A 13320-nucleotide genomic window follows, 5' to 3' on the forward strand; every position below is an offset into this window, starting at 1 on the left:
TAATGTGACAGAAAAGTCTGAGCTTTATTTGCAATGAGTTCTGCTTTCACAGATGAAAATTGTCATGTGTGTGTTATGCTGGGTATTGTGCAAAAATATACAAATAGAGTCTTTGAAGTGAATTTATAAACCCCAGCCCCTGATGTGCCTCCAGACTGCAGCTCTAATTAACACCAAATGCAGCAACGCTCGGTTTGATGTGGGAGAACCTACTTTGTCAGGCTGAAATCACAAACTAATTTCACTGAAGTTATTAAAAATACTGGATCAGCACAGCAAAGCAGGCTGTAAAAACTCTATTATTGTAATAGGATAATAAAGTGAAGCTGGCTCCCTTAACCCAGAGTTTACAGACTGATGGCTCTTTCCCTGGGACACAGAGCTGGGAAACAGCAGCTGGTTCATCCCTGCTTTTGGTGCAGAGCTTCAGGCACAGTCATTTACTGCCATGGACGTGTATGAAACACTGCTGGGCAAGTCCAGCTTCCCATTCAGTGTTTGCACCAACAGAAGTTATGGCACAGTTCCCCCATAATTAATGTCTCATTAGGGCTGCACTGCACCTGTTGGGCACCAGGGTGAGAAATGTCTTTCTCTTTGCTGAGGGAAGGTCTCAGCACAGGGAAATCCCTCTCCCTTGGGATAGTATTGGGAACCTGCAGTTGTTTGGAAATTCATCCTTGGGTTTGAAATACAATTTTTAGGTATATAAAGCAGGAGGCCACTTGTGTGTAAAGGGGTGGGTTCTTTGGAATAGAACAGGAATAGGGATAGAATAGAACAGGAATAGGGATAGAATAGAATAGGAATAGGAATAGGAATAGGGATAGGGATAGAATAGAATAGAATAGAATAGAATAGAATAGAATAGAATAGAATAGAATAGAATAGAATAGAATAGAATAGAATAGAATAGAATGGGACTGATCTCAGGTGCCTGACTCCAGAAGGATTTATCATCTCCTAGATTAGAGCATCTACCAAGTGCTTCAGCTGGAGCTCCACCCTCCAGACTCTCAGCAGTGGGGATAAAACCTTCTTCAAGATACAGTTCAAAGCAGGTTCTGAACCTGCTGGCTGTAATGAAGCAGTAGAAGAACCCCCTTGTTCTGCCTTTTCTGATGCACACACTGAGGCAGGTACATCTCAAACAGGGGAACCAGCACCCACATCCCAGCTGAGGGAGCTGCAGCTCTGGGCCTGTAAAGCCATCACTGATTCCACCTGACATACAAGCTGCAATATCTATTTATAGAAGGTGGGATGCCAAGGAAATTGTAGTTTGGCAGGTTTAAGCTCCATCCCATTCAGTGCTTGAGCTTGGGGGTAGGACAGAGATCCTGGGGAATATCAGATCACTGGGCATTAACAGCCAAATCACCCCTGATTGCAGTGGGAGCTGGGTTTCCTGATGAGGTCTGAATCCTGAACTTCCATGCAGAGAAGATTTTCTTCTGTCCCTGTTGACTCACAGCTCACAACCATGTGATCCCAACCATCTGTTTGGTAAACTTTCTCATTTGAGCTTGAAATACTTGAACTCCTTCTGCCTTGTCCCTCTGGGAAAAGCAAAAAGTAGCTTTAGTGCTGCCCAGTTCCTTGTTTGTTTGCTCTCAGTGTGCCCCAGAAACTTGAGGTGGGAGGGGAGATCCCCCAGTTATCACTCCTGGAACCTCCAACCTGGCAAAGTCAGGCTGGTTTGGGGGGTACAAATGGCCTATTCCAATCTCTAGGTTGTTATTTGTTCTTGAGGAATGTCAACTATCAAGATCTTATGGAAATGCTGTGAAAGGTGCCTGGGAAGTGCCCCAATGGTCTGAGGTTGTTGGCACTGGGGTGTGAGATGTCTGTGGGAACACAGCCTGCAGTGGGGGGCAGAATCTGTCCGAAGCTAAATATTAGCAAATAGTAACAAATATTAATATCTAAAGCTAAGTATTAGCAAATACTAGCAAAGATTAATGTCAGACAGTACCCTGGAGAGAAGGTGAAGGAGACAGAGAGGACACGAGTTGTGATGCTGCTGATCCCCTTCACCCTCAGTCTGGGCTCCTTTAAGATGCTGAGAGCCAGAAACAGATACTTCTTATATTGTTTGTTATTTTCAAGCATCTTTTTTCTTTCACCAAAGTTCCCACTGGCCAAATTTTGCTATCAAGGCCATCTTTGCACTCTGATAACCTCCAGACTCTGCCTTTAGACATTTTTGTGCAATCTCATCTCCTGATTTTCCTATTACTGGCAGAAGGGCAGGCACAAGCATTGAAATAAAACACTGGTGATGCGCAGCCAGAATTAATCTTGATAGTGCAGAAGTGAAAAACAATGGAGATAAGCACCAAACCACTCGCTCTTGTGACTCAGTTGAGCAACGGGGCTCGACTGCAGCGAGGGAGCAGCTCTGTGCTGGTTGGAGTTGCTCTTTTTCAGAGCTGATCACGTCACTGCCCAGGGCTCAGCAACAAAGGGCTGCTGGAGGAAGGAAATGCTGAGCTCGTGCAGCCCCGGGTTCCTGAGGGTTTATCAAACCTGCAGCGAGAGCCTGATATCTCTCAGCCCCCCCGTGTGTCTGCAGGGCTGCAGGAAGTGCCTGGGCCTGACCTTTATCCACAACCAGAAGATTCCTTGGCAGTGCTTGTTTTTGCAGCCTCCACCTCAGGAATGCTTTGGCGTTCCCTGGGGCTTGGGGAGAGGTGGGAAGCACGAGCAGGCAGCAGGATGGTCACACACAGACGTTCCTGCCGGAGCCTGGAGCACCCAGGAGCCACCAGCCAGCGGTGGGAGCACGTCCTGGCCCCGGGATCCCACCCCCGGGACACGGGAACAGGGGCTGCTCCTGCCCTGCCACATCCTCCTGCCAAACACTGCCCTCAGCCTGGGCTGCTCTCCCACCTTCTCTCTCCGGGGACAAAAGCTGGAGCCTGGGTTTTAGACACCTCAATAACTAAATTAGGTCCAACCAACACTGGCTCCACAGATACAGATTTTCTGGAATAAGTGGTCAACACTTATACTATAAATACTGTAAGTAATACTATAATAATATACAACTAATACTATACATTTTTTAGTGATAAGGGTTGATTGCCACTGCTGTGCAGCTGCTTTGTTTTCCTTTTTAGTTAAATTCAATATCAAGTTCATGCTTCATCTGCAGGTATCAGAGGGGAGGGAGAGAGTGGGACAATGTGATGCCTTAGAGAAGAAAACCACCATTTATTTTGTCACATTTTTTTTTACATCATCTTCTTCATACAACTGTTTCATTGTAACATTAATACATTTTAAAAAAAACCACACCAAGATAGCTTGCAAAATTATATATATTTTAATATCCAAAAAAGTACATTGCATATATATAGTAGCAAAAGCCCCATCTCCATGGGTAATTTCTTCAAATACTTCAATTTTGCGATTATTGCAGTAATGTTACTTATAAACACCCCGAGAGCACTAAGACCTAAAGGGATTAGCTTGATCTTCTTTTTCCACTTTGTTAAATAATGGCATCAGTGCTTCTGTTCAAAGTTCTGAGCAGACTCCAGAGCTCTGGGTTCAGACTCTCCTGCAATCGGATGCACATGGACCAGACCTTGCCCCCACACAGAGCCCCAGAGGTTGTGTCTAGACTAGATTAGATAGTTGTGATCCTGTTAATTGGTTGCCAGTTAATACAAGTCATTTAATTGGTTCTACATGTAAATCTCACCCCCCAGACATCTGTTCTAAAACCCAAATATTTGTGGTTCACCCTCTGTTTATGGCACCAAACCATCAAATTAACATGTGCAAAACTAGAGATGGCTGACAACTTGGGAATGTTTCAAATTTCAAGGAAAAGCCCCGACAGGAGGCATCAAAAAGGAGGTGGTTGATAATTTTATTGATGAAGTGGTTAAGATCTTCCCGAAGTTAAAGATTTTGGTGAAAAACAATCACAAAATATTTAAATATGCTTTAAAATGTTGTGCATGTTTTCAATCAGCTTCAATGCAAACATGTGAGCGAAGTGGAGTTAATTTGCAGACAACTACAACAGATTAATATGAGAAAATACTCTACTCTAGACAAACCCAGGGCGATCTGGAAGGTTTCTGGCAACTTTGGGGTCAATTATGGATCCAATTGCAGGATCAAGGCTATCTCCAACAGATACATTACTCATGTCTTATTTTTTATTTCTTTTTTTTTAGCAAAAAGTACAAAGATACAGCCCAAATGTACAGATTGAAAAGATGTACAAATTACATTAAAAAAAATAAAACAAAAACAGACCGAGCTGGCAGTAAAAAAAACAAACCTGCATTTGTGACCGAGGTCAACTCGTTTTATTTACTCTTTCTTTTTTAAAACTGTGAGATATAGGGAAAAATAACTCTGCATAATTTATACAGTAATTTGCCTTGATTTGTTGACCCTTTGGACGACGGTCTGACAAACGCACAGCGTTCGCGAATCGCTACATCGAGAGGCCCCTCGGGCTCTGGCACCGCCCGGGGACCTGCTGTCATTTATTTCACTTCATTCTGCTTTCAAGGAATGTCTGTGCTTGACACCACGTCACGTTTTGTTCTGGTTGCTGATGTTTCTGGAGTTAAGACACATTCTAATGGAGTTGTACACTCTAGAAAAGTTCCTTCAATGCCCTTTAATTCTTAAAATATACATGTACATATATATATATGAATATATATATATATATTTAATTTCCAGTTGGGTGAAAAAAAATCCTCATCTGCCTTAAAGCTAAGATTCCAGTTGTGGTCCCCTGCAGCCCAGTGTCCTCCACTTAACAGTCAGATTGCCTACACGCTCCACAGTGAGAGAAAACCCCAGGTAGTCATCCTTTCCTACGACCCACTGGTGGATCTATGTCTTGTCAAAAGCCTTTGAATCCTTGAAAATTTCTCTAAGAATCTTTCCAGGTAACGGTGAACAATCTTCATCGTCACTTCCTACAGAGGACACAAGCATCAAACCCCAAGGAAATGCAGAGTACTGGCCCACAGAAGCGTCTCTCCATCTCTCCATCTCTCTCAGTTCAAGACACAAGAGGCAAAGTTACAAAAGTAAAAGGTTTGGTCCAGAAATAACCAATATCCAGTTTTAATTCTTCCCCAGAAAGGCCACAATTATCCATTGAGGGTCCCCCAAAAAACCCATAAAAATCCCAGAAGTAAAGAAAAAGTCCAACCAGACTCGTGAAGGCCCTGTGGAGCTGAGAGCACTTAGTAATAGCTGCCCAGGTGAGGTGTGACGTGGGCGTTGGGGTGGCGGGGCACGTTGGGGTTCGGGTAAATGCTTCCTGCAGGGGAGGTCCAATAGGGTGAGGCCGCTCCAAAGAAGCTGGATGACGTGACAGGCATGGAAGAAGGGTGTGGGGGCACAAAGTTCACCTTCTGCTGGTGGGCGTGGTACGACGGCATGTAGGACAGATCCGACGGGTACTTGTACATGGAGGACTCGGTGGGGTGGGGCTGCAGGGCCTGGGCGATGCCGTGAAAGTCAAATTTGTAGGCATACCTCTTGCCGTGCACCTTGGTCATAATGTTCTTGTCGTAGTAGTATCGCAGGGCCCGGCTCAGCTTGTCGTAGTTCATGTTGGGTTTGCTCTTGCGCTCGCCCCAGCGCCGCGCCACCTCGTCAGGGTCCGTCATCTTGAACTCCCCGTTGGTGCCCTCCCACGTGATGCAGCTGGCGTTGGAACTGTCCGACAGCAGCTCCAGGAGGAACTGCCACAGCTGGATCTGCCCGCTCCCTGTGACACAGCCGGGGGAGAGGAAATGAGCGGCCGCTTCCTGCCCCGCGCGGACAAAGGCAGGAAACAGAAGGACTATCTCGACCTTTGCTGGGAACGGCTCCTCCAGCCCTGGAAGGGCTTGCGTAGCAATGGATAAACTGTTCCCAGCAAACAAGTTAGTCAACCCTTTGTTCTGCTCCCGGGTTTGAGGTCAGATTAGATTTCATAATGGGCGCCTTTGGCCTTAAAATCTTCGGGCTGTTCATAAACAGGGGTTTTGCCGAGCACACTGCACTGCAGAGCTTTTCACTGGCAGGTTAACAGGGATAGTTCAGCTCTGCACTGCTCACTGTTTGCCAGGGATATTGTTTTGGATACCTCCAGTTCCTTTCCAGTTGGTGACCTGAGTTACATGAGATTATTTCTACCCTAGAGTAAAGGTCCCCTGGTTTTTCTCGCTGTGGTTATACAAGTTAAGAGCATTTTGAGGATGTTTTCTTACAAACATTCCATGTGTTTCAGTTTGGTCAGTTCAAACAAGATTTACTCCAGGTCTCATTCCCCAAACTCAAGGATTATTTCCTGCAGATAACAGTTGTTATACAGGCAATTTCAGAGATATTTTGTGCCTTCATTCATTTCATCCACAGCAGACAGCGAAACATTAACCTGTACTGCAGATCTGAGAGACCAGCACTTAAGTCCCCTATAAAACTCTATTTAAGGAATGCTGGGTTTGGGTAAGAACATTCAGGATGGTGATTTTGTCCTGACAAAGATGATGTTGCACCATTTCCCTCACTTTCCTGTAAGAGTTTTTGCAAAAACCCTTGTGGGGGCACAGTTACTGAGCTCAGTGGCTCTCACAGCTCACCCCAACTAGAGGGACAGCAGCTGCTCATCCATCCTGGAGCAGCAGGTCAGCAGGAAATCTGCCCCCTTTGATGATGAGGGTCTGAAAGGTAAAATGAACTCACCTGGATTGGCAAGGCGGCTGCTGGTGGGACCCAGGACTTGATAGGGATCTAAAAAAACACCCAGCAAACTGACTTTAAAAAACGTTTCACCAAAAAGAAACAACAGTTCATTATGTTTATTCCAGAAACCAAATTTTCATTTTCTTTCTTGACTCTTTCTGCCCCTTCTCCCAGGGCCTGGAACAGACCCAATGTGCTCCTTCTTTCTTTCTTTCTTATCAAACAACCACCAATTATTTCTGGAATCCAAAATGGCACAGTGTTTGTGGCACTGGTCTCAGCCTGCTTTCCCAGTCTGTAATCCCTCTGGACATACCCTACACTGATGTGTCAACTAGAAAACATGAAACATGGGAAAAACCACTGTGGGATAGTAGAAAATAACAAATCAGGGTAAAATATATTTCTCCTAATAAAAAGAGCTGGACAGCAGACGAGATTCTCAGATTCACTTGTTAGCAGCTGAGCTTGCTGCCCTCTGAGGTCCATGGAACATTCCCCCAACTCTCCCTTTCTGAAGCAAACAGAGAATTGGACAAATGAGAGTACCAGGAGTTTGTCCCTGGCTCCAGCGAGGCTGAGTGTTTCTTGAAAACCCCACAAAGTATTTACTAGGAGTAAATTCCTTCCCTTTTTGTGGGGCCTCCTCAGCCCTAATCTCTGCACTTCTCCTTTGCCTGTCTCTGGTTTTGGTGATTTGGGTCTGAAGTGTTTGCTGGTGGATTGAATTGATGCCAAAAGCACCAACCCCCTGAAATAAAGCAGGGGGATGGAAAGCAGCTGTGCAGGGCAGGGCAGGGGGTGCTGAGCCTTTCAAAGGACCTGGGGGAGCAGCAGGAACTGCAGTGCTCCCTGCCCAGCGGGGTCTGCTCATCTCCTTTGGCTTGGGTTTGGGACGGAGGAAGCCCCGGTGGGTCTGTCTGGAGACACTTCCATGGGCACAGCTGTGCCCGAGGGGAGGAGGGGACGGGTTGGCACAGCCCCACACCTGCTCCACAGCCTTGGGATGAGCCAGAGGGGCTGAGCCAAGGCAAGGAGCCACAGTAACTGGGGTGGCACAGGGATGTTCCTTTGGCATGTGGAAGGACAGAGCAGCAAACCAAAAACCCTTTGGAACAGTCACTGACCCTGTGGAGTCACTGCCTTGAGGCCTCCCTGGGAGGCTCTGCCAGCTTGGCACAGAGTCACAGAATGCTGGAAGGGACCCACAATGACCATCCAGTCCAACCCTCAGCCCTGCACAGGCCCAGTCCCAGGAGTCACCCCCTGTGCCCCAGAGGATCAGCCAAACCCTCCTGGAGCTCTGGCAGCCTTGGGGCTGTGCCCACTGCCCTGGGGAGCCTGGTCAGTGCCCAACCAGCCTCTGGGGGAAGAACCTTTGCCTGAGATCCAACCTGAGCCTGCCCTGACACAGCTCCAGCCATTCCCTGGCTGCTGTCCCTGGTCCCCCCAGAGCAGAGCTCAGTCCCTGCCCCTCCTCTGCCCCTGCCCAGGCAGTTGGAACTGCACTGAGGTCTCCCCTCAGTCTCCTCTTGTCCAGCTGAACACACCAAGTGGCCTCAGTGTCCTCCCACGGCTTCAAACCAAGGCTCTTTCCCACCTTCATTGCCTCCTTTGGACACTCTCTTGGAGCTTTAGATCTTCCTTATATTTTAGTGTCCAAACCCACGGCTGGGTCTGCCTCTGGCACATTTATCCCCCCAGTGTGGGACCACTCCAGGTGCTCCAGAGGGACAAAGCCAACACTCACCTGGCTGGGGCCGCTGCTGCTCCGTTGTCTTGTTCACATTTTGTGTCCCTGCGACAGGAGGGCCTGGGGAGACAGAGAAAGAGCTTGTTTGTACCAGGACAGAAGGGGAGGAATGAACAGAGGACAGGCAAGTACAAGACACATCAAACAGGAATAAACTGGCTGGCAGGGAAAGGTTTCCTAAGCCTAAGGGCTGATATTTTTGAAATTGCACTATAAAGTTTAGAGATTTCACTAGAAATTAAAAATTTTACTGTAAAGTGAAAATACACAGATGAGGCAAGAAAAATATTGTTATTATAGATATTTATATATATAATTATTATTGATGTTTATTGATATCCTAAAGATGCAGCGAGACAAGGAAAATACTATGTAGATACTTTATTAACTTTCTGTCTGTCATTGCAACTTAACTTCCATTCTTTTAACTTCCATTCTCTAGTTTGCACCCATGTTGTAAGCAGAAAACTGGATTTTTCAAAATGTGTAAATTCCGACCTCCTTCCATGTTGGAACATTTTTCCACATTTTTTGCAAACGCGAGTTCTTTCTTTTTTTAAGCAAGAGGCCAAAAAAATTGGGGTTTATAGAAAAAAATAAATTGAAGTTTCTTTAGGGTTTGCATAGCTCAGAAAGCTGCAAAGCGAAGGCAGTGTGATCTGTCGGCCGGGCTCTGCCGTGTTTATTTACAGCCAGTAGTATCTTGTTGAGTGGGAAATGTGCCCACCTTGGAGGGCTGCACAGGGAAACAGGAGTGGAAACGAGGCAGTGTGGCTGTGTCAGCTGGATATGCAGCTAACACACAGCTTTTAGGGACAAGGAACTGATATTTCTGATGACTGGGAATTCCAGGACACTCTGAACCCAGCGAGAGCAAGAGCAGTGTGTGAGCAGAGCTTGTGCAGGGGGGCCCTCTCTGCCTGCTGGACTCTGCCTGGAGTTTTGCTTTCTGGAAAGTTGTAAGAAACTCTCAGATCTGCCCAAATGGTCCATGTCTGTCCCTAAAAGCATCACCCCACAATACAGGTGGGTGGTAACATGGGGTCTGTACACAGGGTTTGCTCCTGGTCCCTTGATCAAATCCTGCAAATACTAGAGGTTTCTGCTCTCACCTTTAATACGTGATTCAGTGATAAAAATAGTGGAGTCTGTTTCTATTTCTCTCCATAACATAATTCCAGCTCTTATCTTACTGACTGTCCCTGAATTTTCCACCTTTCTGGTGCTCCCAACACAAGCCATCCATGCCCATCTTCTCCCACCATCTCATTTTGATCTTCCATTGCACAATTTGTGATCCCCATTGGGACAATTTACTTTTGGAGAGGCCAGAACTCACATTACTGCCCCATCCTGCTCCCCTGACTGCAGAGGAGGGACCTACTTGTGAAAGACAACAGGCACAGAGGACTGAAATCACCTTTTCCTAGAAAAACCTTGCAAGAATCTGGCTTGGGATCATGGTCCCAACTGGCTTGGAATCCTGTAGGTCTGTATTTTTGTCTCTCCCATATCCCCTGTGCTCCCCTGGGCCCCTCACAAAGACAAGGGGGTGTTAATAGGGGTGTAAATAGAGTTGGGATTGTTTGGGAAGTTCTTGAGCCTGATCTTGAAGTCCAGTCATGGCACCCAATGGAATTTAGAGCGTGACTCATCCCATCCAAAAGCAGATCCACCTTCTTTTATCCCAAGATTCAGAAGACCAGGGGCAGAAAAGGAGGATGAAATGATGATGAAAAGGAGGATGAAAAGGGGATTTTCAATCCAGGAAGGCTGAAGACTCGAGGCACAATAAGGAGGTTATTTTAAGGAGAGGGAAAAGGTGGAAAAGCGTCTTCCCAAGTGACATTCCAAGTGCCCCTCTGCCCCTGCTGTGCCCGTCAGGCTGCACAGCTCCCTGTGGATACATCCCAGGGCACAGCAGGACTGCACAGCTCCCTATGGATACATCCCAGGACACGCCAGGACTGCACAGCTCCCTGTGGATACATCCCAGGGCACGGCAGGACTGCCCAGCTCCCTGTGGATACATCCCAGGACATGGTAGGATGCACAGCTCCCTGTGGATACATCCCAGGGCACAGCAGGACTGCACAGCTCCCTGTGGATACATCCCAGGCACTTGCACATTCCTGCCGGCGCTGGGAAAGCCGCTACAGCTTTGAAATTCCAGCCCTCTGGTTATTGGCATGGAAAGGAAAACACGGAGGGAAGGGGAGGGAGGGGAGAAAGAGGAGGAGGGAAGAGAGGGGAGTGGGGGGAAACAGAGCTCGTGTAATCTGCCCGGTTTTATTTTTGTTTTAATTATTTGTTTTTTTCCCTTTTTGCAGAAACCACAAACCCCACTGCAAATAGATCAGACTGAAAAACAAACCGCTACGGTTTCAGCCGGGGACAAAGAGTGGGATGGGACAGCCCGGGAAGAGGGAGGGGACAGCCCCAACCTGTCCCAGAAGGGAGCCCTGATCCCAGAAGGGATCCTTGTCCCAGAAGGAATTCCCGTCCCAGAAGTGTTCCCTGTCCCCAGAAGGGATCCCTGATCACACAAGGGATCCCTGTTCCCGAAGGGATCCCTCTCCAAGAAGGGATCCTTGTCCCAGAAGAGAGCTCTGCCCCCCAGAAGGGATCCCTGATCACACAAGAGATCCTTGTCCCCAGAAGGGCTCCCTGTCCCAGAATGGAACCCTGTCCCAAAGGGATCCCTGTCCCCAGAAGTGATCCCTGTTCCCAGCAGTGATCCTTGTCCCCAGCAGTGATCCCTGTCCCCAGCAGTGATCCCTGTCCCCAGCAGTGATCCTTGTCCCCAGCAGTGATCCCTGTCCCCAGCAGTGATCCCTGTCCCCAGCAGTGATCCCTGTCCCCCCTCCCGAGGCCGGACAAGGCTCAGCAGGGTTGAACACTGGTTTGCAGCCTGGTGCTTTCAGGAACTTCATCCCAAGCTCAGCCCTCAGCTTGTCCTTGCTGTAAACAAGGTGCTGCTTGCCCTGGTGGCATTTTCCTGGCTGGAAAAGCATCCTGGCTCCATCCCAGTGAGCCAGAGCTCTATCAGGAGCTGAGATCAGGAGAGCAGGGCCGAGGGATGAAGCCTTTTCCCATGTCCTCCCTGCAGCCAGGCTCTGACTTACATTTCTCCCCTGGGATCTCCTTCTGAAGGATTACAACTAGAACTATTAGAGAGATGCTTTGGGAAATACTTGGAAAAACCATGAGTCCTGCATTGAGAAAGGCAAAACCTTCAGACATTTCCACTGGTTTAGATGCTAATGTACATTTTGGTTAATTCAGCCAATAAAGAGTTTGGCCCTAATGTAATGTTAATGGAAATGTCACGTGGTTATCCTGGTAAAAAGCAAGGTGGAAATTCATTTTCCAACAGAAAAATCCTTTTCAAATTGGGGAAAGTTTCTTTGCAAAAAGTACAGAACTCATTGAAAATGTTCAGTTTTCTCTGATTTTTTTGGGGTCAGGTCATTGACTCAAGTGAAGCAACTCCTACAAAGGGGTTGGTTGATTCAGTCCTTGGTGTGTTTTGAGTAAATAAATAGGCATCATCTGGAGAGATGGAGAACCCTTGTCCCAGAGGAGGAGCCTGCTTTGCTCACAGTGTCCCAGAAAGAGCGGGTTTTGCCCATAAGTGACACTATTCCAGATGTGCTGACCAGGCTCTATGGCTGGGCAGGATCAAGGCTTGGTTCAAGTTTGGCTAAGCCTGGTCAAAATTGTCATTCCAAACCTCTCTGAATGGGTTTCCTTGTAGGCTGGAGTTTTAGGATGTAAAATGTCAGCTTGGAAGTGTGAATGTGACCGTGCCCAGGTGGACTGAGCTCCTTTGCCTTAGTTCTCCCTGTATAAAGTGTGGGAATATACTGTGTTGTAGGACGAGACAGCTCTGAGCACGACCTTGCCATGGTGAGAAGGGTTAAATGCAATAATCAGCAATACAGACACTGCTGTTGAAGCAACGTGTGCACTCAGCTACTGCAAATTTCCAACTCTCTCTCCCTCTCAAAAATAATCGTCCAAATCCACAAAACTATTTTTATTTCACAAGAATCTGTGCAACGTGAAGGAACCACCCCAGCCCTCCCAGCTCCCAGGCCCAGACTCTAAAGCTGAACGTGTTCAAAGCAAAATGGAAAAGGCAGAGCCAGGGAACGTATCCAGAGACTTGGGTTCCTGCAAAAACAGATCATTCCCAGGACCTGACGCCCAGTGGCTCGAAGAGATCCTACAGAACTCCAGCCAGACAGTGACAGGGAGCCTTATCTGTCATCAAAACCACTTGGGTTTTACACCAAAACTTGCCATGCGATGGAAATTCAATTAAAAGACTTGGCCTGAGGCTCTGTCCTAGTGTAAATCAGCAAATAGCAACAGTGGAGTCGGGGGCAAATTTACACCAGCAAAGGATCAGGTCCCCATGTCTGGTTTAGACTTAAAAGGCCCCGTGGAACAACAGTCCAATGACAAATGTGTGTTCAATACAAAATGGAATTAAAGAGCAGAAAATAAATCAGAGATGCTTTCAAGAAATGTCATTGTGCAGCTGTCTGGTTTATGTCCAGCAATTCCCCAGCATGAATGCAGACTCTATTAGGAGGAAGGTAAAGGATATTAATAATGCTTTGCACTTTCACAGCACCTTTCAACCGAGGATCTCACAGCTTTGCAAACATTCGCACTCACTGCGCGCCCGGGAGGGAGGTTAAATATCATTTTATTTATTTGCATGTGTAAAGACACTTTCCTCAGGCTTTAGCTGCCTTTTCCAGATGAACTGACTTTCCCAGAAATCAGGCTGAGTGGAGCAGACTGTAGCACTGATCTCTGGACCCTTTCTAGCCTTGGTC

The 13320-nt window shown here is 47.2% G+C and overlaps 1 protein-coding gene across 3 annotated transcripts in view; it reads right to left on the bottom strand.

Moving 5' to 3' along the window:
- Positions 1-3305: 3305 nt before the first annotated feature.
- FLI1 (Fli-1 proto-oncogene, ETS transcription factor) overlaps positions 3306-13320 on the bottom strand; it is an 89451-nt gene continuing 79436 nt past the window's right edge. For all 3 annotated transcript variants that reach the window (XM_064634670.1, XM_064634668.1, XM_064634671.1), the window contains 3 exons: positions 8468-8530; positions 6718-6765; positions 3306-5758 (listed from right to left, as the gene is read on the bottom strand). In XM_064634670.1, the coding sequence (XP_064490740.1) occupies positions 5229-5758; positions 6718-6765; positions 8468-8530 (641 nt within the window). In that variant the 3' untranslated portion in view covers positions 3306-5228. The remainder of the gene's footprint in view (positions 5759-6717; positions 6766-8467; positions 8531-13320) is intronic.

This window comes from Pseudopipra pipra, chromosome 23, assembly GCF_036250125.1.
Source record: "Pseudopipra pipra isolate bDixPip1 chromosome 23, bDixPip1.hap1, whole genome shotgun sequence".
NCBI lineage: Eukaryota > Metazoa > Chordata > Aves > Passeriformes > Pipridae > Pseudopipra > Pseudopipra pipra.